Genomic DNA, 25052 nt, shown 5'->3' with positions numbered 1-25052 from the left:
TGTGCAGACTGTTCAGGTTTGCGCCTCCGCTAATCCCGTGAAACGTAAGCTTGCGTTTGTGTTTATGTGAATACCGCACAAGTGAAACACTAGTGCGGTAGTAATACGTTGGTGTAAAGTGATGGCTACAAATGCACAAATCCTGGCGCCGATCGGATCCCGACAGTCCGATGCGCTGCAGCCACTCCGCTCGTCTGCTGCCTTGCAGAGGGGCCCAATGTCACAGCTTGACATATTGCCAGTCACTACGTTTGCAGCCCACAACTTAAGAAGGGCGAACCATGGTGCTTGTGAAAAGAAAGGTCGAGACCAACGCTGACCATGGAGCTCTCATCAACATGGAGCATGTTGTAACACAAGCACACGACACTTGCTGTGTGCCGGAAGTAATGAGTGTAGTGATAAATTGTCCTAATGCATTTTCTTTCTGGTACTTTCTTATAGAAACAAGTTAACTAACATTCCAACTATTACGAACAACATTTGTGTGCCATAAAGTTGGAAAACTGATTGCTGATGCTGCCTGGGCAACCAATAGGATAGCTCACCCTACTGGCGTCATATGGTCACCTCGCGTCACACGATCAGGGGTGGCAGAAAACTCAGCCGAGTGGCATACTGCTGCGATCGGTAGCGACATACATTTTTAAAGCCTAACAATAAATTACAGCCTTTATGCGGAGCGCTTGGATGCGCCAATTAATGATCAGAAGCACGTGCCCTAATGCCTCAGTATGTTTGTACAAAACCGTGAAAATCATTTCAGGGTCCCTTTAAAATAAGTCGGCAACATGCTTTATTACTGTATAGACTCATAAGAGGGCCGTCTTTCGCAATTTCGATGAGGTACCGCCCTTACGCGGCACCGAATCTTTTGCTCAAAATGGTGCCGGCGCAGTCGGTGATTTGTGCCCACCCCGGATCCCCGGATGTACTTTTGCATCAGAGGTCAATGCGCAGCTCTCGCCATTTTGTAGAAGCGCACGGAAGTAAGCGGAGCTTGAAAATTCATCGACGCGTGCACGCATCATTGGGACACTGAATGTGGCGGCTTCATTATCGGAAATCTTTTCCAAATTTTAGGCTGCCAGGTTGGGGGTGTGGCCCTTGTACAGGCATGGCCCTTAGAAGAGTCTATATGGTATGTGCTACAGCACCGACTATTAATAGAGTTCTAGAATAGGGGCCCCAATAGTTTAAGGCCCCAAAGAGCTTTTCGGGTGTTAGCATTGGGGCACGCAGGAGTGAAGAGTTTTAGAATAGGGCTTTGCATTTGCACATAGCGTCTTGCATTTGCAGCGCCAATACAGCATCAAAGAAAAGCTAGTGTAAATAATTAAATAAGATATGCAATTTTATGATAAGAAGAGTAATTCTGATTTTGTGTTTTTGGATTTAATTACAATTTTGATGTTGCCCTATCAGCAGCAAGCAATTTGTTGTGCTTCATTAAGCCATGTTAGGCCTATCAGCTATGAAATTGACAATTGAATTCGGAATCAGCAGCACCTAATGGATCAATCTTCATTACACACGTTAGTTGAGAGAAAGCGATAACTGCAGTCACTTAACCTAGCTTACGAACTTGAGGTGTTACCACGAATCAAGCCCAGTTTGGTGCTAGGTTAGAGCTGTTGCATCGATGGGTGCCGCCATGTTTGTTGACGCAAAGCTTTCGGGGCAACTTTTGGGGCTCCCTCTAAATCAGTGAAATAGAGCGGCTGATGCAAAACCCAAATGATGTTTATGTCTTGCCCATGCGCAGTGGCTTCGACGCTATTTCCTTGGGGCCGCAAAACATGGGGTCCCTATTCTGAAGCTCTCTAATGTTTCAGAATGCAAGGCTTCAAGTATCCAAATTTGATCACTCTGTCAAAGATAACTTGCAAAAAAACTAATTAGAAGCTCCCAATGATAACTGAATAAAAGCGATTAAAGCACAGCCATATTTTGTCCCTGCTGCCTAACAGCCTAACAGCACCTATAAGTAGCTTTAAAGTAGCTTAGAAGGAACTGTCAAAACTGATCAACAAGGCAAAAGTAAGGGATATTCGAAATTATAATGTCAGAAAGATTGAAAATGCCATAAAGAATAAATGCAGCCTGAACTCAGTCAGAAGGAAACTTGGCATAGGACAAACCAAGCTGTATGCACTGAAAGATAAGCATGGTAATACCTTCAGCAATCTCTAAGATATAGTAACAGCAGCGGAATAATTTTGTACTGACCTTTACAGTACCCAGAGGAGTCAGAATGCCTGAATTTGAAGCAGTAATAAACAGGATACAGAAACTCTTCCCATAACTAGCGATGAGGTCAGAAGGTCCTTCCAAGACATGAAACAGGGAAGAGCGGCAAGAGAAGATGGAATAACAGTCGATTTAATCAAACATGGAGGAGACATAATGCCTGGAAAACTAGCGGCTCTCTATACGAAGTGTCTATTAACTGCAAGGGTACCAGAAAATTGGAAGAATGCAAACATTAGAGTAATCCACAAAAAGAGAGACGTTAAAGAATTGAAAAATTATAGGACCATTAGCTTACTCCCAGTGTTATATAAAATATTCACTAAGATAATTTGCAATAGAATAAGGGCAACATTAGACTTAGCCAATCGAGGGAACGGGCTGGCTTCAGGAAGGGATACTCTACAATGGATCACATCCATGTCATTAATCAGTTAATCGAGAAATCTGCAGAGTGAAATCAGCCTCTCTATATGGCTTTCATAGATTACAAAAAGGCATTTGATTCAGTAGAGATACCAGCAGTCATAGAGGCATCACGCAATCAAGGAGTACAGACTGCCTACATAAATATCTTGGAAAATATCTAGAGATTCCAGAGCTACCTTAATTCTGCACAAGAAAAATAGGAAGACACCTATAAAGGTGGTCAGACAAGGAGACACAATCTCTCCAATCCTATTCACTGTGTGCTTGGAAGAAGTATCCAAGCTATTAAACTGGGAAGGCTTAGGGGTAAGGATCAATGGGAAATATCTCAGTAACCTTCGGTTTGCTGATGACATTGTTCTATTGAGCAATACTGCAGACAAGTTACAACAAATGATTGAGGACCTTAACAGAGAGAGTGTAAGAGTGGGAGTGAAGATTAATATGCAGAAGACAAAGATAATGATGAATAGCCGGGCAAGGGAACAAGAGTTCAGGATCGCTAGTCAGCCTCCGGAGTATGTGAAGGAGTATGTTTACCTAGGCCAATTAATCACAGGGAACCCTGATCATGAGAAGGAACTTCATAGAAGAATAAAAATGGGTTGGGTTGCATACGGAAGACATTGTGAGCTCTTGACTGGAAGCTAAAAAATTATAATTGAAAAGGAAGTGTGTACAATCAGCGCATTTTACCGGTGCTGATGTATGGGCCAGAGATTTGGAGACTGACAAAGAAGCTTGAGAACAAGTTAAGGACCGCGCAAAGAGCGATGGAATGAAAAATGCTAGGCATAACTTTAAGAGACAGAAAGGGAGCAGTTTGGATCAGAGAGCAAACAGGTATAGCCGATATTCTAATTGACATTAAGAGAAAAAAATGGAACTGGGCAGGTCATGTAATATGCAGGTTAGATAACCATTGGACCATTAGGGCTATAGAACGGGTACCAAGAGAAGGGAAGCACAGTCGAGGATGGCAGAAGGCTAGGTGGGGCGATGAAATTAGGAAATTCTCAGGCACTAGTTGGAATCGCTTGGAGCAGGACAGGGCTAGTAGGTGACCGCAGGGAGAGGCCTTCGTTCGGCAGTGGACATAAAATGGGCTGATGATGATGATGATGAAGAGATCAGCTCCGATATGTGTTTCAAGAGATTATAATGGCATCAGATGGTCTTCAACAAAGAGGTGATTGATAAATTGATTGATTGCTTGATTTACATTTAACATGCCAAAGCTGCACAGTGGCCACGGGGGACGCTGTAGTGGAGGGCTCCAGATCAAATTTTGAACATTTGGGGTTCATTAACTACTTAAACATAACGAGACAAGCGTTCTTGCACTCTATCTGTATGGAATGCTCCTGCTGCAGCTAGGAATTGAACCAGCAACCTTCACTAAGCAAGCAGAAAAGTGGCCATAAGCATGGAAATTATTAGCTGTTCTGCCACTACTTCGAAAAGCGTCTCCTCATTGAATTGCTGACCAACAATGTTTACTGTTTACCCTGGATGGAACTTCATTTCAAGCCAAGCTCTAACAGTCACTGTTACTAACAGTCACTAACAGCCTCTGAGGGTAAATTCTTTTGCCAAATGTGACCCTCAGGGTTGCATTTTTTATTGCAGATTTAAGACCTTCAGACTGACTTATTTAGAAAAAAATTTACGGTAATCTTCTTTATGAGACCATAAAATGACAAAAAATATTTTCTGTATGTGAACATGCATTGTTTAATTATGAATGCAGATGGGCTTCCATAAATACTTATTATAGGACTAAAAAAGTAGATACACTGAAATAAAGTAAAACTTTGTTAATTCGGATTTCACGAGACCTAAAAAAATCTCTGAATTAACTGGATGTCAAATTATTGAGGGTACCCAAAAAACAGTTAGCAAATGCTTACTACATCAACACGCTTTTATTTAGTGATGGATGAGCAAATCATGTTTCTATTTCACACAAAAGCAGTGCGGAAGCTGCAGTTATCTTCATCTCGTGACTCATTGGCTCACACAGCGGCAATCGAGGCCTTGCGAATTCCTTTGCAGCACGGCCACGGGGGGCGCACCTTCATTTGTGACACACTTTGTACTACCGCAAGCATATCCCGACTTTTGACTTTTTCTTTCTTTTTTTGCTAGTGAGCTGACCGCCAACAGATCGTCTGTATATCACGATGTAGCCGGTGCTCTTAATCCTCGACAGCTCTGCACCAAGTCAAAGCGAAACAACTGTCGGCTGCGACCGCTACGGAGGAAACAGCAGCCACTATTGACGCCATTATGAATGGCAAGTTTGCAGTGGTGAAGGCACGTGGCCGAAGCGCACACCGAGTCAGAGCGAAACTACCGTTCATTGCAACAACTGTGCATAAAACTGCAGTCAGGTATTGGTGCGTATTTCAGACATACAAACGACGCAGTAAACTTACACTGCAGTGCCATATATTTATGCCATTGACCCTGAAGGGTTAAAGGTAGGCAGCCCTCCGAACACACACATGTTGATCTGAATTATCACTCGCGAAAGTGCATTGCACTTTAAATAACCATAGTTTCTTGCACATTTTCAGTAACACATGGTCATTCAGCTGACCAGCATAGTCTTGTGTCATAAAAATGTGGAACAGTCTTCGTGACAACAGTGCCTCTTTACCTAATCATGATGGTTTTCGTGAAGAACTGCAACGCTTTTTCATTAATCTTTATGTATAACAATATTTGCGAGTTGCTTTCAATGTTCATCTGTTCTGCTTACTTGCTTTAATACTTTCAAATATAAGCACACAAATATTTTTTTTTCTAAATACAGTGGGACCCTGGTTGCATGTCCCCTAATTCTGCAATGTCACCGATTTTATGTCAGATAAGTGCAGTCCCAGCAAACTAACCATAGGGACACTGTATTAAAAACCTCGATTATAAGACGGCAAGATTACGCACATCCAATTTCGTACAACAGCCCACATAAAACTGTGAACCCAATGGCGATGCAGGTGAAGTGCCGCCGGCTTGTGGCAGCTCCCTCCCCGAGTCGTCCCCTCCACCAGGGAGGGGAGAGCACTCCTTCGCCTGCAGACAGCTCTGACTAGTTTCTGGGTTTCCTTCTAGCCTCTTCTTTTCTTCCCTAGCATTGTTTGCTGCCCTCTCATCATTCTATTTCTCTTCCCCCTCTTCATGTTGCTCAACCACTGCCCATATTCGTCCCTTCATTGTTGTCTCACTGTGCTTTCTTCAGCCGCATTCATCAGTCGCATTTACGTAAGCAGCCGTTGGCGTTTTTGGTGTCAAGTGTCGCATAAGTGAAACAACCTCTGAAAGTGATCACCCGAGAACACCGTCCTAGCACATATGGAAAACGCAAAGGCACGTGCGGAGATCGAATTGATTAGTCACTGAAAGGCACACAGACTGTATCCGATACGTGTCTATGCATGCAGTTGGGAGCTTTGTTTACGTGTGAGCACAGAAGCCTTCTCGCGGGTCTGTCCAGGAGTTTCTGGTTTCACACAGCTCGCCATGTCATGCCGACACTGCCGGCTGCCACCTTGGATGAGGACAACACCACAGATGCTGCCGTGTTTATGCCTACGTTAGCAGATGTGCTGCGCAGCAGCAACAGCATTTTGAGATTCGTCTGTGCAGGCAACGACGTCGTAAGTGACCTCCTTGCTGAGTGGCTCAAAGAAAGACTAAGAAATTGACCAATTTTATTTAAGTCTGTAAATGAGAAAATAATGCTTTAACATCCTGGTGGGTGCATATCGCAATACACGGTATGCTAAATAAGCTGTTTTGGTTTCCGAGTCCTGCAGGTTATTAGCCCATAGCTTAAATTGAAACTCCTTATAACTGTTTTGCGTAAGACTGTATTATAGACATCATTCTTATTGGTAAGATTAGATTATACAATGCCTGAATTATATAATGTTTTCATGTGGTCCAGAGAAATATGTATAATCGGGGATCTACTGTATATGTCTGCTTTGTCTGATAATGTAATACTCTTTATTGTTTGTTCTATTTGTAACCTTTTGCATTGTATGTCCTTTACTGACTTGACCCTTTAATGAACCTGTAATGTGAATAATAAAACCCATGCAGCAATATTCCTGCCGAATGAAGACCACATAGCAGTTTTAAAACGCACCTGTAATTGTGAGGTTCCCCAGGGTCTCAGCCACGTGTTCAACAAGACTCTTCTTGGAACGAGTGTCTGAAGCATTCATCTCCAAAATGCTGTAGCCAGCTTCCTGTAATTCAAGACAGGCCAATTTCCATTTAAGGTTACATACAAGTCACAACCGGCAGGGCAGAATGGGCATTGGACAAGGAAACTGCACTGCGCATCTCTGTCCTATTTTGGTACTACAGTCAACTCTCGTTGCAACGGACCCTAATAATCTGACAAAAAACGTCCGTTGTATCCGAAGTCCACAATATCCGAAACGTCTCAGTTACGAAACTTTCATCGCGATGTCTAACAACTTTATGCAAAGAGAGAGTGACGAACTTCTAAAGTAAAAAACAACAAAAAAAAAAATTGTCGCAGTTTCGCCCGAAACGCGAAGCATCGATTGCGACAGCAAATTAAGCAAGATAAGCGTGGCAGCAGCAGTGAGCGAATTGACCTTCGTGTTGTGTCTGACTTCAACGCAAACTAAACGTCGAAAGTATAGCACATACGAAGATACTGGCACTGGGCGCACTTTGTCAACATCGCAGATCGCTTTCAAGATAAGGCGCCCGTGCGGGCGAGCACTTTGTCATTGTAAATCACTTTCAAGATATGGCTGCCCGTGCAGGTGAGCACTTCGTCATCGCAGATTGCTTTCATGATACGGTGGCCGCGCCGTAAGCAGCAGCCGCTGTAGTAACCCCCCCCCCCGTGCCTTGCGTGTAAAAGAAGACAGCGCGTTTCTGCACCACCTTCCTCCCTTGCGCACAAATATTGAGCTGCAATCATCGGCTGACCCTCGCAAGTCAGTTGTCAGCTTGTGTCGACACGGCAAAAGTATGTTTTATCGGCCGATATTGAAAAAATTTCCGCTACTTTCGTCCACTGTAGCCAATAGTTCGTTGTGGTGCGGTCCATTAAAAGCGAACTTCGTTGCATTAACAAAATAGGTAGAACAAACGAAGGCTGAAATATGGCTCGTTATATCCGAAAGTCTGTTGTATGCAGGTCCATTGTAACAAGCGTAGACTGTATAAGGAAAGCTAGCAGGCCAGTCAAACAATCTTAGTACCTGAAGTTTAGTAAGGTTATGGCATATCTTGAACCGTGGATGCAGTTCATTTACCAATCAACCTGCGTGTTGACAGACTCTCATGAAGCTGAGGACCACAAAAGATGATGTGCATTATGAGCAGCATGTAAAGTTGTGCACATGGAACAGTCAATGTCCGGATGTGCCGAAACTTGTACATTTATGGTGTTTACTCAAATACTATGCTGAATAAAGGGTGCCTTACTGGCTGAGAGTGACACAGTAATGCATGTCACCAAGGCAAACTAAAAAACCAGTCAGCAGCCTGCTTTACTCTAAAGTTGCCTCACCCGTGCTGCGAGTGTAGCAGTGGTAGTCTTGCCGATGCCAGGAGATCCAGAAAGAAGGGCTGCCTTGAAGGCGGAACCATCGCCTCCACCTCCACCCCATTTAGCTGCGTTATGCACAAGGTGGCATCTTTTTTAAGAGCACAGGCAAGGACAATGTTCTGGTTGGACCGCTTGCAGACAACAAGCTACATCGTAGTATTCGTAAAAGACAGCCAAGCTCCTGCTACTAAAAGGACTACTTTCTTGACAGGGAGCATCACTTTCTCTGGCTTTCAACAAGTGTGTATGTCCGTCCGAGCGTTGGCACAGTAGCAGGTACCTTACGCCCCATAGTTGCTTCGGGTAACCATGTGGAGGTTGCCGCCATAACCTTTCTTCTAACACTCATTACAGTAATAAAACACTAAGCATAGAATAGGCAATTCTAGTAAATTCTTAACTCTTTCCTTACCGCAGAAAACAGCCGTTTTTGCTATGTGTCTACATATTATTTTTTTTCTTGGGAAAATTTTGTTGTACAATGGATTGTTATATATGAAAATGTAGCTGATTGTTTTGCCTTTCCAATGTAATAACATACAAAGTATTCACTGCGACATTTTTTCATATTTTATCTCTGAAAGCTGAAGAAAAGTAAGAAAAACATACATGCGAAGACACGAAATTGACACTACACTTCACCACACATAGAAGAAAAAAAAACTGGGATATACAAATGATTGTCCGTGAACTCAGGTACACTTCCTGAAAATCTGAGCACTCTAGGTAAAAAATTATATTTTCAAGCGACCTTTGAACTCAGCGCCCATGACGCATGTGCCAATCGGCGAAACAGTTACGCGTAGTCGTAAAACAAAGGTGCGCTTCACAGGTGCTGCAAAAAACATTTGTCTTCACTTCTTTCTTGGTTTTCTCATAGCACTGCTTACAGTTCCTTCGGTTTTCGACCTTCTCAGGCTTGTGGCGAACCCAGTCGGGTGGCAGATAAGAGATGCTGGCCGGTTGATCATCATCAAGATTCAAAATTTGCTTGATGAGCATCTCTCGGAATGAAAGTTGGTCAAAGCGGGCACTCAGACGTAGCTCAGCAATGTCGGGGTGCCCTTTCCGATGCTCTTGAAACAGAATAAAACTATTTACACAAGCAATATCTATGCAGTGGAAAAAGAGTGTTTTCCACCAGCGCACACATTTACGAAGCACGTTGTACGTTCCAATGATTTGGTCAGATTTGTCAACGCCCAGCATACCTGCATTGTACTCATGTACCAACAAGGGCTTTCTTATGGTCCTCTCGCTCCACTTGTTGCCCACTTTTGTACGTCTCTTTGCAGGCACATGTTCATTAGCTGTATGAATGGTGTTCATCAGACTTACAGCCTTACGGTCCTTCCACTGAAGAAACAAGACATTTCCTTCCCTTAGCCAACGAATGTCTCCACGTTCAGCTTTCTTTTCCCATTTTGGATCTTTCAGATCGCCAGGGAAGCCTCGACGATCTTTTCTCGTTGTTCCACATGCCAGCGTTTTGCACTGAAGGAGGTGTTCGAAAAGGTGCTTCGAAGTATAAAAATTGTCCATGTAAATTTTGTATCCTTGTCCTAAATATTTATCACAAAGCTTACCCACTACATCAAAAGCCAATCCATGCGGTCCCGGTCTCTCCCGCTTGCCCGTGTAAACGAAGAACTGTAAGGTGTATCCAGTTTCTGACTCAGCTAAAACCCACAATTTGTAGCCCCACTTCGTCACCTTGTCCCGAATATATTGCCTGATTCCCGAGCGTGCTTTGGATTTCACCATCCTTTCATCAACTGAAATGGCTTCCCGTGGCTGAAAAAATCGTGCCGACGCCTCGTTGATCTCTCGAAGTAGTGGGAGTACCTTCCGCAGTTTGCCAGCTGAAGCAGCACTGTCATCCTCAGGGTCCGAGACATGCAAAAAAGCAAGCAGGGAGAAGAAACGCTTCCTGCTCATGATCTTCCCTGGAAGTAAACCGCCGTAGATTGTTCCAGTGTTCCAATACAAGTGGAGTCTAGGAAGTTGCACGATGCCCATGTAAATCAATAGCGCAATGAAGCGCAACATCTCAGGGGGCGTGACCTCTAGCCAGGAGCCATCTGGCTGAGCATAGCTTGGTTTCTCAAAAATTTTCATCCACGCATACTTGTTTGTGTGTGCACAGAAAGTGGAAATCATTTCAGCGGTAAAAAACATCATGAACATGTCCAGTGCACCAAGAAACCTCCGCGTCTCACTCCGGCGCGTCACGTCCAGGTGTACGCCAGGTGCGCGATTCGGTGAAAACCTGACTCGGCACGGCGTGTTTGGCAAAATATCGCCTCCGTATGTAGTTGACACCCTAAAAGAAAAACGTAAACAGGTGTCGTCATTTACAAAGCACGCGCATCGTATAACAACAACACTGACATCCGAAACTATGCTTACCTTGCCACGCTAGTTGAAGGTCCGGGTTGTGTAGAGGAATCATCACTGTCGGAGTCGAAATCCGATGATCCAACGTCCTCTACGGACTCCTCACTACTGCTCATATCGATAATATGAGCATCAGAAGCAGCGGAATCACTTTGAGAAGACTTCTTTTTCAGCGGCGCGCGTCGCGTTTTCGGCGGCATGTTGGGAAAACTCCTCGCTACCTTCTCCGCTGCTTTTTTTTTTCTCGCAGGAGCCTTCGCGCTAAAACGCAAAAAAACATATAGAAAGTGCGCAGTAGTTCTTCTATTACTGGCCAGATGGCGCCACACGTCCGTAACCGCGGAGTTTTATTTTTGGCGGGGCATTCAAAACCATCGATCCATAGTGATCGATGCTCTATGGCGCGGTAAGGAAAGAGTTAAACTAACATCGCCACTACTGAGAAAGTGGGTCTATGTTCAATATTACAAGCTCTAATGTTGCAGTAAACGTGATCAACCAAGTGGGCACCAATTGGTGAGTGAAGTGCTCTCACCAGATGCAAATAAAAGTGCCCACCTTGTAAAACAACGTAACTAATTAGAATGAACTAGAACGGCCCGCTACAATACTGCATACAAGTATTGTTTAAATTCAATCTGAAAAAAAAAAAGAAAGATTCATTCATAAGAGGCACCCAAGCAGAATCTTGGTGCCACGTTAAAAGCAAATCCTACTTCCCAGTCTCACTTTGAACTACACGAAGTAACACATCATCGCAAGGAGCCACAAAAACAAGTTTTTGGAAAGCCAAATGGGGGAACAGCTACCCCCGATAACCCTGGCACTGAGGCTTCATTTTAATGGCCCTTATATATATATATATATATTACTATGCAGGCAAGTACTAGGCACTTGATATCGAGGGCCCCATACAGCGAGCACAAAGGGGCAGTGGAAGCCCAGCAGAGCAACACTCACGAATTGGTTTCTTGGGTCCGGCACGGCTCTTGTGCCAGTTGCGCAACCACAGGAGCAACTTGCCACAGTTGCTCTTGTCTCCCTGCTGGCCGATGATCTGCTTGGTCGTCTGTGGCTTGTACTTGTCCACCCACATCTCCTGCAGGAGGGACAGGTATCGGTGAGAGAAAGCAAGAAATCAGCAGCACACTTCAGCGACACCTCTGGCTCTGAACTCGGTTACTATGGCGGGAGCAGGCTCTCGTCGTGACACCACCATCTCTTCAAGAACAATTTTCTTGAGATGCACCATTGACCTTGTCTGCTACAGTATTGCCTGTTGTAGCTTCCAAACAGGGTTGCTAACCATCCCGGATTTAACAAGACAGTTCCGATTGTGAGTAAAACCCTTGAGCCCAGTCTTGAAGCAGTCGGGATGGCCAAATGTCCTGAATTTTGAATTGCTTATTCTGTATAACAATCAGTAATAAACCACATTTCCTTCTTATAACATACCTGACAGCAGGGCTGCACGTACTTATTTGTGTTCTGCTGCATTCTCATAAACATAAGAGCAGTTTCATTTTTGTCATGGTTCTAGCGCTGTTGTGGGCCCTAACCATTTTATTTACAGTATACCTTTATCTGTAATGGTAACCGTGTGGCCAGTTAGTTACTGCGCTTTTCTTGTTGTAAATCATGACTTGGTAGGACTAAAAACAATCGTGCAACTTTGTTGCAGGTACGGACTGGTGCAATGCTCTCCTGTCTCCCTTCCACCTCTCCGATACAATAGCTGAGTGCGCTGACATCAAAGGTGTGGAAACACGATGAGAGTGGTGCACAAGGCTGGCAATGCGTAGGGCAATGTGAACAAAGCATGCTGTGTGGGGTGTGCGGCACAAAGGCGGGTGTGAAGGCGTAGGGTACACAGGCGAATGCGGCAGCTCATGTTTTCTTTCCCCTTTTTTCTTTCTTTAAAGAAATTTGCCTTTTTTTTACTTCTGGCGCACCCAGTAGACAGATTTATTTGTATACCCAATAATGCAGCATTGGAATATGGTAGTAAGCAGTTTATTGCACCACAGAACACACGCGAAATTTGACAGTACAACGGCTGTTCATTGTTATATCTGATGCATTATTAAAGCTGGTGTTGTTACAAGTCGGTCAAATTATATCATGGTATTTTCATATAATCCCTATCGGATGGCATCAGCACTTTTTAGTTGCACAAAGAAACAGCCTGTGAGAATGCTCTATTCTCCCGCACCGCCTGGGATCTGGCTTCCTCGCATAGAAGGTGCTGTGGCAAAAGTCGGGGCAATTGCACAAGACTGTTCCGCAGACGCCTTCCTGTGTGTGAGGCGTCACCTGCCAACCACTTAAATTTACTTTTCTGCTACCTCTCAGCTCACAGGTGACAATCTACAAGTACAAAGAGATCAAAAGCCTTCTCGGGGTATGTTCCGTTCTCTTCAAAAAGCTCTACAGCTTGCCTTAAACATTCACAAAATGATTTGAACGCAATCTGCGATATGAATTACCGAAAGCACAATGTCAGACAACTAAAAATATTTATTTAACAGGGAGAGGCGGGCTAGTTAGTGGTCAATATTGGAATGCATTATGTAACCGCGCAAACTACAACAGACGAAGAAGGAAACGCACAGGACAAGCAGGACACACAGGGCACACAGGGCTTTTGTCGCCCTATTTTTGTGCTTGTCCTGTGTGTTTCCTTCTTCGTCCGTTGTCATTCGTGCGGTTACATAATGCATTCCAAAAAATATCTAGTCTATATTTTTTTTTTATTTAAAAAGTGCATTTCCCTGGAAACTTCTGCAGCTAAATCTGCAAGAGGAGGTTAAGGAGTAGCTTACAGTAGATGTCCGTGTCTTCTCGCTGCTGGATGCCGACAGTGCGTCCTCGGCAGCAGTATCTCCTGACTTTTTGTTCGAGCAAATGACACGCTCACTGACTTTTGGCGCCCTCTTTTCTTGATGGTTTTCCGAACTGTCTTCAGGCTCCACTTTTCGTTTCTTCTTCGGGGTCCCTGCCTCTTCTGGCTCTTCCTTGGCTTCTGCTTTTTCAGCCTTGCGCTTGCCATCACCACTTGAACGACTTTCAATCAGCTCGTACAGAGCGTTTTCATCTATTATTTCCACTTTACATTCTTCGGCCTGAAATGAAATGATGAATGAATAGAAAGCTCTTACATTTGCATGAGAGGCAATGAGTGCAGGAACAATGCAAGCACAAACTTCCAATATAAGAGCTACAGAAAAAAACACAAAATCCCTATTGCACACTATACTGAAATCTTGATAATATACCACATTCACTCATGTAAAGCTGCAAGGGCTGCATACCACTTTGGAGAGAGAACATTTTTGGGAAAAATAATTCACGAAGTATCACGCACACATGCTGGTTAATCCTTACAAGCCACTGCTAGATGACATCATAACCCATTTCATAGATAGTGAACTACGCTACGAAGGCTAGAGTAGAGAGACTTCTCTCACTGCGCGTATTCACAATGAAAATATGCAATCATGCATATTTATTACATGAAAGGCGTCTGAAATCTGAATCCATTATGCCACCAAACAAGCGGAATGGCATATTTCTGCAATTAACCACCAAAGCACATCCCTTGCTTTAGTGACCGAAACTTAGTACATATACCACATGCTGGAAGGACAAAGTTAGACAAATAATATATCATTTGACATTCTCGATATAGAAAGGTGTCTAACATTTTTATCATTTCTTGTCCATAAAAACCATGTATTTCAAACCTTAAAACAACAAAGTGTGTTTATGGACGATTTCAATATAACGAAATTTCACCACCACCGTATTTCACTGCCACCGTAATGGAATACCTAGGCAATAAACGGAAACTTCTGTGAACATAGATGATCAAATGGTTATGTTACATCGACTGCTTGCAAATGCACTGCTCAAATCGTGCACTGCACACGCGACCGAGAGCAACAGCCGAAGTGGAGCAGCGTCATGTTCCGTATAAAGTCCAAGCGCAACAAGATCCTATTGCACCCTGCGAGCTGCACGCTTTAGGGTGAGCGAAAGTATGCGAGGGTTAGCTGAGAAGGACGGCATTTCGATAAGTGTTGTCTTCCCGTGCGTGCGAGCAAGGGGAAAGGAGGGAGCGAGTTCGCAATAACGTGATCAAGTGTGCTCTAAAGCAGGGGGATAGCCGGCACACATCTTTTTTTCTAGCACGGCTGTGGCTGCGTATGGCTGAGCGCATTAGCAGCCTGCATGCCGTTGTAGAGGTAATCTGCTGTGTATGCAAAGACCGGGCAAGGGGAGATGGTGTGGCATTATGCGCCGTCGTCTTGCGGCGGTTGCGTCATCCCGAGTTTCCGAGATGCGTTGAAGTGAGAGGCAGACAAAGCATTCCTCCCTTGCACTGCCGGTGCTTCTCATGATAGCATCTTCTCACTGCGGGCGACACTATCAGCTGCGGGGGCGGAATGGATGCGAAAGCATGGCTGTCTTCACTTAATTTGTACAGCTGATGTGAGGATATTGTCAACAAGCATGAAACCACATCTTTCATCGCTGACTCTCTAATTCAACAAAAAAAAAAAAACAATTTTTTTTTCTTATTCAAACTTGCTTTTCCTGCCTGCCCTATATTTTGGAAACTATTGTGGCCCTTATCGTGCAAGAAAAATTAATTGGTGGCTGAACTTATTTGCATAAAAGATTGAATTGCAATATAACGAAACTTATATATAACTAAGGGAATTGCCAATTTCATGGACTTCGTTAATGAGGTTTAACTGTGCTGCAGTTACTGTTGTGACAACGATGGGATACGCATTGGATCTCAGTCAAGCGAAATAGATCCAGCATGCTTTAACGGTATCGGCGGTGCTGAGCTGCACTGCTTAAAAAGTTTAGCCACACTGTGCTTTCAGGCACATTAAGAGGGCATCGCTGCAAGAAGTGGGTGTGAGGATTTCAAATGCATTGCATGCAGTTCTGTTCAGAGACTGTTGTCAAGAGCTTCAAGGTGTCATGACGATCAGCTTGGGAAAGTGTCAATGAGGTAAACTCGTCAAACGAGAGAGAGAGAGAGAGAGAGAGAGAGAGGGACATTCTGGGAGGTTAACTAAGGCCATGCCAAGTTGGCTGCTGTACATGTGGGGAAAGGGAAAGAAAAAAAAAGAAAAGATAGAGAGAAGGAGTCATTGTGTGCGCCCTTGCAGATTAATATTCACTCATGATGCTCATCTAGTCTGGCTGTCTTTAAGAAGTGCATTAGCGCTTTCGCAAATAATGAGAGCAGCCAAAGCAACAAGTAAAACTGAATAAAAGTGCTCGCAGTTGGCCATTAGCGGCTGCGTTATTTTACACAGCAGTCTGAGCACAGTTTGAGGCTTCAGTGAGTGGCCATAAGCATGCCTTGTTTCAGGCCTGCGCCCTCTAAGGAATTTGGGAAAAAATATCATTGACAATTTAGCTGTAAATATGAGAGAAATGCGTTAGCATTACAACACACTACATTGAGGTCCCAGATTAATTATTTAAAAAGTGTGCGAAAAATTCTGCGGCCCCTCTCCGTTAAAAAAAGAAATCGATTGGCGACTAAGATGACCTATGGTGGCATCGCCTGCACAGATGAATCTCTGAATGTTGTCGATGCTATGCAGCACATATCCGCAAACGTGGGCACAAGCACCGCAGCATCTGTGGTGTAGTCCTCTTTCGAGGTGTCAGCCAGCGGTGTCGGCATGATACAACAACCCGTATGAAACTAGAAAACCCACGGCAGATGCGTGAGAAGTCTTGTGTGCTCGCGCATAAACAAAGCTCTAAATTGTGTGCGTGAACACGCAACATGCGTATCTGATATGATGTGCGCCTTTTGGTGGATAAGTTGGCACACGCATTTGTACTTTACCTACGTGCTGGGGAAGTATTCTTACGTGATCACTTTCTGAGATAGTTTCATTTTCGTGAGACTTTGCAACAAATGTGTCGAATATGTGGCTGAGAGCACTCTTGGCACTTTACAAAGCTTGGAACAATGCTAAAAACGCTGTCAAATGCATGTGCGAACACGTCCAGTGATGGGAGCAGTTGCTGCAGAGAGACAACTTTGAAAGGGAGAAAGCGCAATGAGACGGCAACAAAGGGACAAAGGCACGTGCTGGCTGAGCGAAGTGAATAGGGAGAAGGGAAATGAATGTGACGGAAGGAAGGAGGAGGCTAGGAGGAAGCCTGGAAACCAGTCGGAGCTTTCTGCAAGCAATAGGGTGCCCTCCCCTCACACAAAGCCAAAGCAAGGTCATACAAAGCTAACACTGGGCCTCTTCAATTTTTGGAGTTTGGGCAGCCTGCTGGTAGCCAGACAGCAGACAGCTAGTTTCAGTCCTAATAAGAAGTCACGTGGGCTGGGATCCCAAGACAAACTGAATCTGCCCAAAGCTCTCAAAATCGAACACCGAGGCAGCTGGCTGCGGGATAAATGTGAACATGCTACCAGGATGGCTGCGGCTGACAAGGCCAGCTGCGCTCAGTGTAGTCTTCATTTATATGTTGCCAGCTTGAAAATATACAGCTGCATTCAGGGATACGATCACTTTCGCGAGATTTTGCAGAACTCAGCACAGGACGTACACCGGGCACCTCGCTTTGCACAGCACAACAAACGGCCTCCAACGTGTCCTATGCCAAGACGCAAAAGCGCGCGTAAGTGATCATGCCCCGAAAGCGATCACTCAAGGATGTCTGCTTGCAGTGATCACGTCACCCACCGGTGACATTGATGAGTTGTGTTTTGTCATCATTTGACAAGACATAAAAAAGCAGGATATCGGGCATGTCAACCTGCTTGTGCTTTGATTTCAGAAAGTTTGTTTTGGCTGATGGTGCTTCTCTTCTGCCCTTGCACTCAAGGAGCTGGGGCTGTGGCTGGTCCATGAAAATGCACGCCGCATGCGACCAGCGAAAAGTTTCACACAAAGGACAGTACAGTACAACTTCGTTGATACGTTTCCCATTATGTACGTTTTCCCGGCGCCCACGTTCGTAATCGAGAACACAGATAATGACCCAACAGAGTTACAATCATTTTTTACCGGTTCACACGTTGCCAGAAAAAATGATTTTTCAGCACCAATGTTCAGTATGTTGCCAAACTGCGATTGTATGGTACGTTTTCCGGCCGCTAGATCCCATATAAACAAGAAAATGAGCGAGGCACACGGGATCGAGAACAGTATACAGCTGCTTGCTGTGGCAGTTTTCACCGCAATACCCATCTCACGTGAAAATGCCGGCATGCCCTCATTTTGTCATTTCAGTACCAGCAGATCTTCTCCGGGGTAGTCACATGCGGCATCCACAGCTATCTGCCAATCCTACTGTGATAAGCATCTTCGCCTATCTGTTTCACAGCACGTGGTGCCCTCGGAAGCGTAGCGTACGCTTTTATAGGCAATAACCGAAATGCGCCATTGTTCCTTGCTGCAGATTGCGATCATATAAGTTTTTTGGCCACTAGATCCCACGTGCACAAGAAAAGGCACGAGGCGTGTGCAATCGAGAACAGTATATTGCCGCCCGTCTCACGTGAAAACGATGATGCGCACAGTTTCTTATTTCGGTACCAGCAAATCTCCGCCTGGGTCGTAGCGCACCGCATTCACAGCGATTGCCGCCAAACCTATTTCAATAAGCATCTTCACCTATCTGTTTTACAGTGCATGGTGTGTAGTGCCATTGGTAACGTAATGCATGCTTTTAGTAGGTGATAATCCAAACGTGCTGCTGTTCCTTGTTGCAGGTAGCACAACGTGGGCATTCCGTTTCGCTTCGGCGGCATCCGGCACCGCACACTAGCTTGATTTCGTTTCGGTTTCCCATCGCCACGCAGAACACCACACAATAGAAAAACAACAAAACACATCACAGGCCACCGGAGCACCACCAGCTTGGCATGCGTCGGCATCTCATGCTGCAACGATCTGCGTGATGCTTTGCATTACGTAGATATCAACAATAGTTGAGTCTGTCAAAATTTTTTAGTTATTCGGGCTGCATGTTTTCCTGGTTAGTAAATTTTTTCGCACGGTTTTTTCCAAAACGTATGAACGAGGTTCTACTGTATTAGTCAACCACGAGAGAAATAAGCTTATGTAAAAGTGGCCATTATTTCACCAGTGTATTCTTTTAACATCAACGGCCTAGTTAGAAAACATCAGTTTGAAGCTACCACACAAACATATGAGGGAGAGATGGAGCGAACACTGGCTAGCTACGATGCCCTCGCTAACTTCAGAAAAAGGAGATATCACTGCATATATGTGACAGATGTGAAAAGGGATACCACCCGAGAAAGATGAACCGAAAAGGCACCGTAATGTGTAGGAATGAGCATCTACAACTTGCGCCGAGCACAACGCAGATAGCAAGCACACATGATAGCAAGGCACGCTGTTCACAGCCGTGAAGAAGCCTTCACAGAATACACACACAAGAAAAAACTTCAAAGGGTTCTCTATAGCTCCTGTCACACTGCCTCACAAAACAAAACTGTGCTAGCCAAACCTTAGAAGACAACACTAGATGTAATGTGATCCAAAGGTGACCATAGCCAGTTCACTGAGCGAGGTAAAAGTTCTGAAGCGGTCACGTTGCAGTCCATCAAGTCTCCACAAAAATGGCGCAAGTGCTCTTCGCCTCGTTTTGTCATCTGCCAGCCAGAGAACTTCCAGAGAGCAGCAAGACCAAAATCGTCCTGCCTCGTTCTGGCAGCCCACAGGTAGCCAGAACTATCCAGCCCAAGTGAATGAAATGGTGGGTGAAGCAACCCGAGAAAAACAGAGGTGCTCTGGCTGGCTCGGGTAGCCTGCGGGTAGCCAGAGGTGGAAAATTGAAGATGCTCACTGCAGCGATCTCCGACAGCCTACTTATGTTCTGGTGTACAGTGTTGGTAGTGGCACAATTGACAGCACGCAGTCCTACTATGATTTTCCTTCAAAGCAAACACTCACACAAGACAAATATGCTTCGAACACATTGCAGTTGGACAAAGTGCCACAAAATGTCACTAGCAGCACTGCTAGCCATGGTCCATGGCTCCGGTAACCCGGTAAACCGTAAACGGTAATAGCAAGCTGCAACAATGACTACAAGCTAAAACTGCAATGACTGCAATGCTCAGAACCCAATAAAGAGATGCCCCACATAGTGCTACATAATCTTAACCTTGCAAATTACGTACCTTGCGTATCTTGGCGGGGCCTGAGTCCCGGCCCGCAACAACGTAGGTGGTATTGCGGCTGACACTTTGCGTGACCTTGGCACCGCAGCGTTCCAGCAGTTCCTTGGCATCATCACGCTCAATGCATTCCAACACTCCGGTCACCACTAATGTCACACCTTTCAGGCAGCCAGGAGTGCCCTGCAGAGTTGAGACGCACACTACAGGCCTCAGTACTAGGGCCGGGCAGTTCACCGATTATATATATATATATATATATATATATATATATATATATATATATATATATATATATATATATATATATATATATATATATATATGTTATCGCAACTAACCCTGTAACAGCTAGCTTTTGCCCAGGCCCAACTCTGATGTCACCTATTCAAATACATGCAAAATGCAAAAATGCTTCAGTAAAAAAAATCCGTGGACCAAATTTAAATAAATTTGCTGCATTTCTGTGGGAAAGTTAAATTCTAGTGACTCTATTAAGCGAAATTTTTATTTAGCAGCTGATTTTTTTTACAGAGACTGGCAATATTGAAAAAACAAAAACAGAATCATGAAGTTTTCAAATCCGTAACTAGTACACCAAGAATAGATATAGTAATTCTGTAAACTATATCCGTTAGAGCATATAAAGTGGACACACTTGGCATTATTAATTTAGAACTTACATGAATTTTTTACAATATTTACATGGGTTTTGCAAAAGATGTATTTGCTAAGTAGCAACAAATTTCGCAGGGATGTATAATTAGGTGCAGTTCACAGAAAAAGCAAGATTAAATCATGTGAACAAAATCCACCGAGTGCCAGAATTGACATTGCTGCATTCTATCGCTCAAAAGCAACCAAAGGAACAACAGAATGAGCTACAATGTACACACTATAAGATGGCGCCAGAATATGTCACAGGACAAAAGCCATCCATGCATGCTGCACTTTTGGTGAGTGGGACAAGTGGACATGTGGGCAACTTAACCACAGGTGGGCTCCTGATTGCAACTGAATGAATTTTATCTGTTTGGCATATATAGTCGAACCCACTTATAACAACATTGAAGTGCCATGAAAATTCAATTGTTATAACCGATAATTGTTACAACCACGTTGCCTGAAAAAAATCGAAATAGGGGGATGGCAGAGCTGCTGTGAGAAAACCATAATGGCGGGGAGGCCAGTGCCTTTCCCCACCACACTCCTCCATCCGGCTGGCGATTGTATTCCCTCATTTAACTGTTTAACTCTGCTTCCTGCATGTTACGATCACATGTAACAAGCCGTTGCTGATGGTGTTCAAGAATAGCATTGCTATAACAACTGCAAAGAGGAGTCGCAGTCAACAAGCAATATATGAGGCATCACTTTGATGGCACCCAAAGGTGTCCTTTAAAGAATGCGAGATGGTTGCCATGGCAGCCTGTCAGCCTGTCAGCTTGAGAAATCCAGAAGAAATGTCAAGGCAAGATCGCCACAAGCATTTCGCCACCAACATACTTTTCCCTGGCTTGCACAAGAAAAGCCCATGTCCGTCGTCCTTGCTTATTTTACGTTAAGCTCTCTGACGTCCTTCTTTAAGGCATCCAGGTGCTCCACGTAGTGCAGTGAAAGGTTTCTTCTGAAAACAAATTCCTGGAGGAACTGAATCATCTGCTGGGCTTTCTGTGTGGACAACGCTGTGGCAGCCTGCCCTAACAAGCCATCGCTGCTGTCGCTATCCGATGCAAGCACGTTTGCAACAATTGCCTCATCGGTCGGAAGCATTTATTTTCCAAATCTATAGCAGTGCACTTTCTTTTCACCAGCAACGTCGTGCACTGCCAATGAAGAGCGGGCAGATCAGCCATCTTCCATTTCGGTGGCAAGATAAACGACGCCGAGAAACCACATGGCCAGGAATGACTTGGACAGAACTAACAAAGACGAGCGTGAGCGACCTAATCCATTGGCAGAACTGCATAGAATGAGGGGCCAGCGAGCAATGTGGGAGCAGCACAGTTGGCGTGGTCCATTAATGTTTGGGAGGGTGGTGCGGAATTGAGCTATGGGTGCAGCCCATTTGTGTTTGGATGGGTGGAAGGGTGACGGGAGAGAGGTGCGTGAGGCTGGCGATGCGTAGAAGACTGAAACATTTTCGCGTGGCGGCTGTTAAGGCAGCAGGCCATCGTGCAGTGGCCCGAATTTTTCTTGCTTTTTTTCTTTTCAAAGATTTTGCATTTCATTACCTTTCGACACAGACACCCAATGGCTAGGCTTTGTCGTGATAATTGATAACTGGCATTGTAGTAAGCAGGTTATTTCACCATAGAAAACATACAAAAGTTGATAGTGCAGCAGCTTCTCATTGTTATAAACGATATAGTGTTAAAATCGGTATCATTATAAGTGGTTTCGACTGCATGTGCACTTAAGCAAGGTGTCAGTGTGATATAGAATGCAAGCGTTGATTCAAGTAACACGGTTTCCTTTGTTTTCAAGAAATCATGCATGAAAGCCACCAGTTTTGATTTTGTTTAGGCCATGCATCTAAATTCACAAATAACGACAATCAAACAGATGTGGTTCCATCACTACATGTATCGTGCATGATTTCTTGTGCTGGCAGCGTCAGTGATTGAGGAACTGGATAACACATAAAAACCAGAGCTATGCCGACAGCACCTCTGGTATGTCTCGTGTTCCCAGCAACCTCGGGCCTTCCCTGTTGAGGTAACTCTGGTAGCTAGCAGCATTTCCTCTCCGAAAGGAAGGCGTGGTGGCAGCAGCCGGCTTCCCTTTCTTGGGTACCTCTTCCTTTGGAATGGTAAAAAAAAAAACATTAACAGAGAAATGACTTTTTCAATGTCTACAGAGTATCATGAAGCTGCCTAACGTTACCTCTGAACCTATGGAACTCTAAGTACTGTACTTTCCATGCCAGATGAAATCCATGCAACTCGCACTAACCCGCCACACTTTTCTTTGTGCATAATAAACATGAACTTTTGGAAATAAAGCATACCTTAGAAGGTGCAGGCTGTTCTTTCTTCACAGCTTGCTTGCCAGGTGTTGCTTCCTCAGGCTTCTTTGACAGTGGACTGGCAGCAACTTTTGAAAAATTGACATCATTACATCAGAAAAGGGCATTTTGTTTTAAAAAGCTTAAGGTCATCATATGCAGTCAGCTTTCATTAGTCTGACATCAGTGGAACAGGAAATGCTAGTCCAGAATACACAATGTTCGACAGGAAAAAAATGTTCCTTGAAAATTATGAACATATATTGGGGATATTCAACATGGTGAAGTTAAGGCAATACAGTAGGCTAAAATATTTTAAATGTAACACATTGATATTATGGTACAGTCAAATCTTGTTCATTCAAACTGACGCAGTGGTCCCATCAAAGTTGTGCATTCCAATGAATAAATATTGCCTGTAGTTTAGCTCTGGTTAACCCTAGTTGAATTGCGAAAGCAAGAGCTGCATGGCTACGCTTGTGGTCTCGAATCTTCTTGCATGTTCTTCCTCCGTTTCCTCGGCATGTCGTCTACGCAGCATCTCATTCCGACGCTCTCGAGAACTCGCAGTTGAAGAGTCACTCCGGGACGTGGCACGACTTCTTCTAGCCGCATCTTCGTCACGATGCTTCTCGAGTCACGCGGCGGGTTCTTCTGGCGTCTCTTGAGCGCGTTGTCTCTTCCTCGCTTCCTTCTATCATTGTTGCGTCTCTTTCGCGCTCTCCACAACGACTAAATACACTGAGGCGAAGATCATATATATATATATATATACCCCCGCGAGGTGACACCCCTCTCCCTCTAACCCAGCGGAGCACATCTGGTGGAGCGAGCGGCGACGGCGGCGCCATCTGTTGGAGCGCGGCTGCAGCATTGCGAGGCAACGGCGGCTCAAAGTCGTTCATCGGCCATGGCATATGGCATACGACGCGACGAGACGAAACGGCTCACTGGCTGGCGTAGTACAGCTTTCACTTTAAAAACGCCGGATAATTCGAACGTACTGAGCTCCAACAATGCTCTCAGCAGTGTGCCAAATCATGTGGTGGCGCCTCATTCGACCAGCACTGCTCTGACCCTGTCGTAGAAAAAAAGCTGCCAGCGCGAAAAAATAAATAAGTATGAAAGAAAGAGAACGAGGGCAAGAGGGAGATGAAGAAAACAGGAAAAAGAAATGTGGCAGAAACTTCACCCTCTTTCACATGCCAAGGTCACAGTTTCAGTGTCACTAGAACATGTGCGTATGTACATTCGTCTTAGCCACACAGAGAAAATGGCAGTGAACCCTTCTCCTTTCTGCTTCCTCTATTTTCTGGTCCCATGTTGACCTTGAACGCTGTCGCTGCAGCACAGAGGGATGCAGTGGCGGAGGTCCCGTCAGTCGGCCCAGTCACCTAGCGGTGTCCCCATTCTTGGTGCCATAAGGTTCTTGGTGCGTTGGCTAGGCTTCGGAGGGTGTGCGTTAAGTGTTACATTTGCAAGCATCATGGCGAGCCAGGGCATGTATGGCCCACTAAAGGACCTCCAAACAAAAGAGGAGATTCTACACGAAGTCAACAAAGGCACTCTTTGCATGACAGAAATCATCAAGAAATATGGCATCACATCTGCAGAATGCGGATGCTGGGTCGGAACTACTTTGCATAGCTTCGAGCGACGTTCATTGAGTCGCTGTAAGACAAACGTGTGCAGGTGTGCATCACTGATTATTTGTTAGTGACCGGTGTCCTGTAATTTGTAATGCGAATAAATTTTTCGGAACTTCCCACTCATGTGTTGGCTCAGTGCACATGCGCCATAGCAGGTACGTCCTCTATTCAGTTATCTTCTTTTAATCTCAACTTCTTTTGCTACGAACACATTTTTGGGCCCCTTCAAGTTTGAATTATCGAGATTCGATTGTATTTTGCCGTTTCAAAAGTGCAATAATCTTGTAATACACAAAACAGTTTTCAAGATTACATTGTGTCGCATTTTTCCCGATAGAATTATCACCATAAGATTACGGTTGTGGTATATCATGGCTCTTTAGTAATGGCAAATAAGTTCTGAGAAGATCCGCAAGGTGAAGGAAGTTCCGTGAAAGGTAAATAATGTCATCCACCTGACAACACTGCAAAGCTACACAGGGAACCCATATGGGTTTTTCGGAAAGCTTT

The 25052-nt window shown here is 44.6% G+C and overlaps 1 protein-coding gene across 1 annotated transcript in view; it reads right to left on the bottom strand.

The window, feature by feature from the left end:
• Nucleotides 1–25052, bottom strand: part of LOC142575841 (replication factor C subunit 1-like) — a 58440-nt gene that overhangs the window by 22964 nt on the left and 10424 nt on the right. Inside the window, exons 9-15 of the mRNA XM_075685539.1 lie at nt 22897–22982; nt 22557–22688; nt 19890–20069; nt 13504–13803; nt 11642–11780; nt 8246–8349; nt 6836–6938 (exon numbers count right to left, since the gene is read on the bottom strand). Of these exons, the coding sequence (XP_075541654.1) occupies nt 6836–6938; nt 8246–8349; nt 11642–11780; nt 13504–13803; nt 19890–20069; nt 22557–22688; nt 22897–22982 (1044 nt within the window). The remainder of the gene's footprint in view (nt 1–6835; nt 6939–8245; nt 8350–11641; nt 11781–13503; nt 13804–19889; nt 20070–22556; nt 22689–22896; nt 22983–25052) is intronic.

Source organism: Dermacentor variabilis, chromosome 3 (genome assembly GCF_050947875.1).
Source record: "Dermacentor variabilis isolate Ectoservices chromosome 3, ASM5094787v1, whole genome shotgun sequence".
Classification (NCBI taxonomy): Eukaryota; Metazoa; Arthropoda; class Arachnida; order Ixodida; family Ixodidae; genus Dermacentor; species Dermacentor variabilis.
This window is presented reverse-complemented; position numbering and strand designations above follow the sequence as displayed.